The sequence below is a fragment of the Crocuta crocuta genome, unplaced genomic scaffold (assembly GCF_008692635.1).
Source record: "Crocuta crocuta isolate KB4526 unplaced genomic scaffold, BGI_CrCroc_1.0 scaffold89, whole genome shotgun sequence".
Taxonomy (NCBI): Eukaryota; Metazoa; Chordata; class Mammalia; order Carnivora; family Hyaenidae; genus Crocuta; species Crocuta crocuta.
In genome coordinates, this window is record NW_027551559.1 from 10,793,457 (window position 1) to 10,796,049 (window position 2,593).

Consider the following 2,593-nt stretch of genomic DNA (forward strand, 5'->3'; position numbering starts at 1 on the left):
TAGCGGCGGGCGCCGGAATCAGGCAGGTCCGTCCCTGGCCGCAGACAGGGCTCCCTCCGGGTCCTCCCCGCGGCAGCCGTGGTCTGTCTCTCACTGGACACCCGTCCCGTCGCGTCGCGTCCGAGCCCCGCTCTTATGCCGTCTAACCTTGTTTCCTGTCACAGACTCTCGCTTGGCCCGTCACTGACAGAGTGCTGGGCCGGAGCGTAGCCTGACATCCTGCGCCCTGGTGGCCACGCCCAGACAGTGCCCTCCTGGGGGGGAGGGGGTCCTGGCGCCCCCGCCACACCTTCCTCTTCTGATGGATGCAGTGACTTTCTGCAGGTCTTTGGGGCGTAATCTGTCCCCTGGTTTGGGGTTCTTTTCTGGAGGTCAGGGTGTTTCCCAGGTAGAGGATGCGCAGGAGGGACTGGGCGCGTCTCCCGTGCGGACGTCTTCGCTCTCCTCTGTGTTGATGGATCGCTTGTCAGGACACAGACGACAGGCTCCAGACCCTGCGTGCCCGAGGCCGCGAGGACGTGAGTGCCGCCCGCGCCGCCTTCAGCTGCGGCGCTCCGTGGCCTGTCTGCTCTTCTCTGGCAGCTTTGGCATCTTCTCTCCGTCCTCAGGAATTTGCAAAGCTCTCAGAGGAAGTTGTAGGAGCCTGCTGTCCTGTGCTGAATTCTCCCGCCCAAAGTGCTGTCCCTTCTCCCGTGCATGTTCCCGGGAGAACCCTCCTCACTCCGCAGCTTCCCCGCGAAGCGGCTGTTCCTGCAGCGAGAGACCGCTGCCTCCCTGTTCTCTGCCCCTTCTCACCGCGCCCCGTCCCGGGTCCCGTACCTGCACCAGCAGAGCGTGGACCCCTGGCCTCTCTCCTGGCGCGTCTCCCAGGGCCGTCTCTGCTCCGTCACGTGGCTGGCTCGGCGCACGTGTCGGGTTCTAGGGCGGCAGACGGAGGGTGCAGCAAGGATGCCTCCGTGCGCGTAGATCTGTGCCCGGTTCACTGCCCCTGGGGAACGCCCTGGGCACCTCGGGCTCATCACCGCGGCCTGAGCCTCGGCTGGGAGGTACTGGGTTGTGGGCAGGCTTTGCTGAGAGGCTGGCTCTCCCCAGTGGGCGGTGTCCTGTGGACGGAACCCCCCGAGATCTTCAGAGAATCCTCAGGGGGGGTGTGTCCACCCCCCACCCCATTTCTGTTTAGTGCTGTTTTTCCCGTTGACCTGAGGGGTGGTGGGTGTGTGTCTAGCAGAAGCATCGATTTGGTCCTCACTTTACCTGCCCCCACCCATCTTCCTGTGCGTGTGACTTCCGGGACTGGCTCCCCCTCGGCCACGGCCTCTTCCCCCTTACGTGTCCCTGGGCATCAGCTGGCTCTTCTCTCCGTACATGTTCTTGTCACGAGAAGTAGCATGCACGCAGGCAAACGCTTATAAACATGCTGGTGGGCGAGTAACGAAGCGATCGCGCCTGGCTATGGAGACGGGGCTTCGGGGCCTGGCCCCCGGCGTGTGCACAACCGCACAGTGACTGCGTCATCCGCAGGCCAGGCCGCTCAGGGCGGCTGCGTGAGGTGCTCTGCGCTCCCCCGGGCTGGGCCCCCTGGAGCTGTCGCACCTCGTCTTCCAGAATTCTCTGAAAGGGGTCAGTCCGGTGAGGTTTCCGGCTCTTATGTTTGTGTCGTGCAGTCCTGTCTACATCCTCACAGACGTGGCCCCTTCTCACCTCCGTGTCATTTGGTGACGTGGGGATTCGCCATCCGGATGCCGCCGGTCAGAGGCTACGACCAGGGGCCGTGCAGATGTAAATGTCTGTGTTCTCGTACGTTTAAAAGTAAACAGGAAGCAAGTTCAGCTAATCTAGGCCGATTTTTACTTCATTTCCCAAGTTGTCTTCCAGCTGATTTCATCCAGAAAAGGCTTCTGTAATAACGTGGCGTCTGGTCCGCGGGCCTGCGGCAGCCTGAGGGAGGCTGCTGCTCACCGGTCTCTGCCTCTGGTCTCCGCCTGACTTCCCTCCTGATTTTAATTGCATTTTGGATGCCTAGTGAGGTGATGGATTTACAGCCTTCCTGCCCAGAAGGTCGGCCTCCGCACTCAGGGCTCGTGTGTCTTCACACGGCTGGGAGAGCGCCACGGGCACTCCCGCTTTCCTGACAAAGTAACGGTTTGCACGTCCCACGGGAGGAACGAAAGTGCAGCACCGTTTTATTCCCTCCCGCCGGGCACAGATCGGAGCGGCCTGGACGGCGCCCTGGGTGACTGACAGCTCACGGCTGCAGCCCCAGCGTCCGTCTCCGCGGGCCAGCCTTGCCCGAGCGACTCGTCACTGCCCCGGGTTAACCTCGGCACCTTCTCTTGCAGGGTCGTGGACTTCCTGCTCAAGGCCATCATGCGTACCATGTGGTTCGCCGGCGGCTTCCACTGGGTGGTGGTGAAGGGGCGGCAGGCCCCGCCCTCTGAGGCCCCCATCCTCACCCTGGCACCCCATTCCTCCTACTTCGACGCCATCGCCGTCACCATGACGATGTCCTCCATCGTGATGAAGGCAGAGAGCAGAAACATCCCAATATGGGGAAGTGAGTGTGCTCCCCTCCCCCAGTGGGCGTGAGTGAGGG

General features: G+C 62.8%; 1 protein-coding gene across 1 annotated transcript in view; it reads left to right on the forward strand.

Annotated features, from left to right (window-relative positions):
• LPCAT1 (lysophosphatidylcholine acyltransferase 1) overlaps window positions 1-2,593 on the forward strand; it is a 39,819-nt gene that overhangs the window by 12,845 nt on the left and 24,381 nt on the right. Inside the window, exon 3 of the mRNA XM_077749391.1 lies at window positions 2,340-2,554. Coding sequence (XP_077605517.1) covers window positions 2,340-2,554 — 215 coding nt within the window. The remainder of the gene's footprint in view (window positions 1-2,339; window positions 2,555-2,593) is intronic.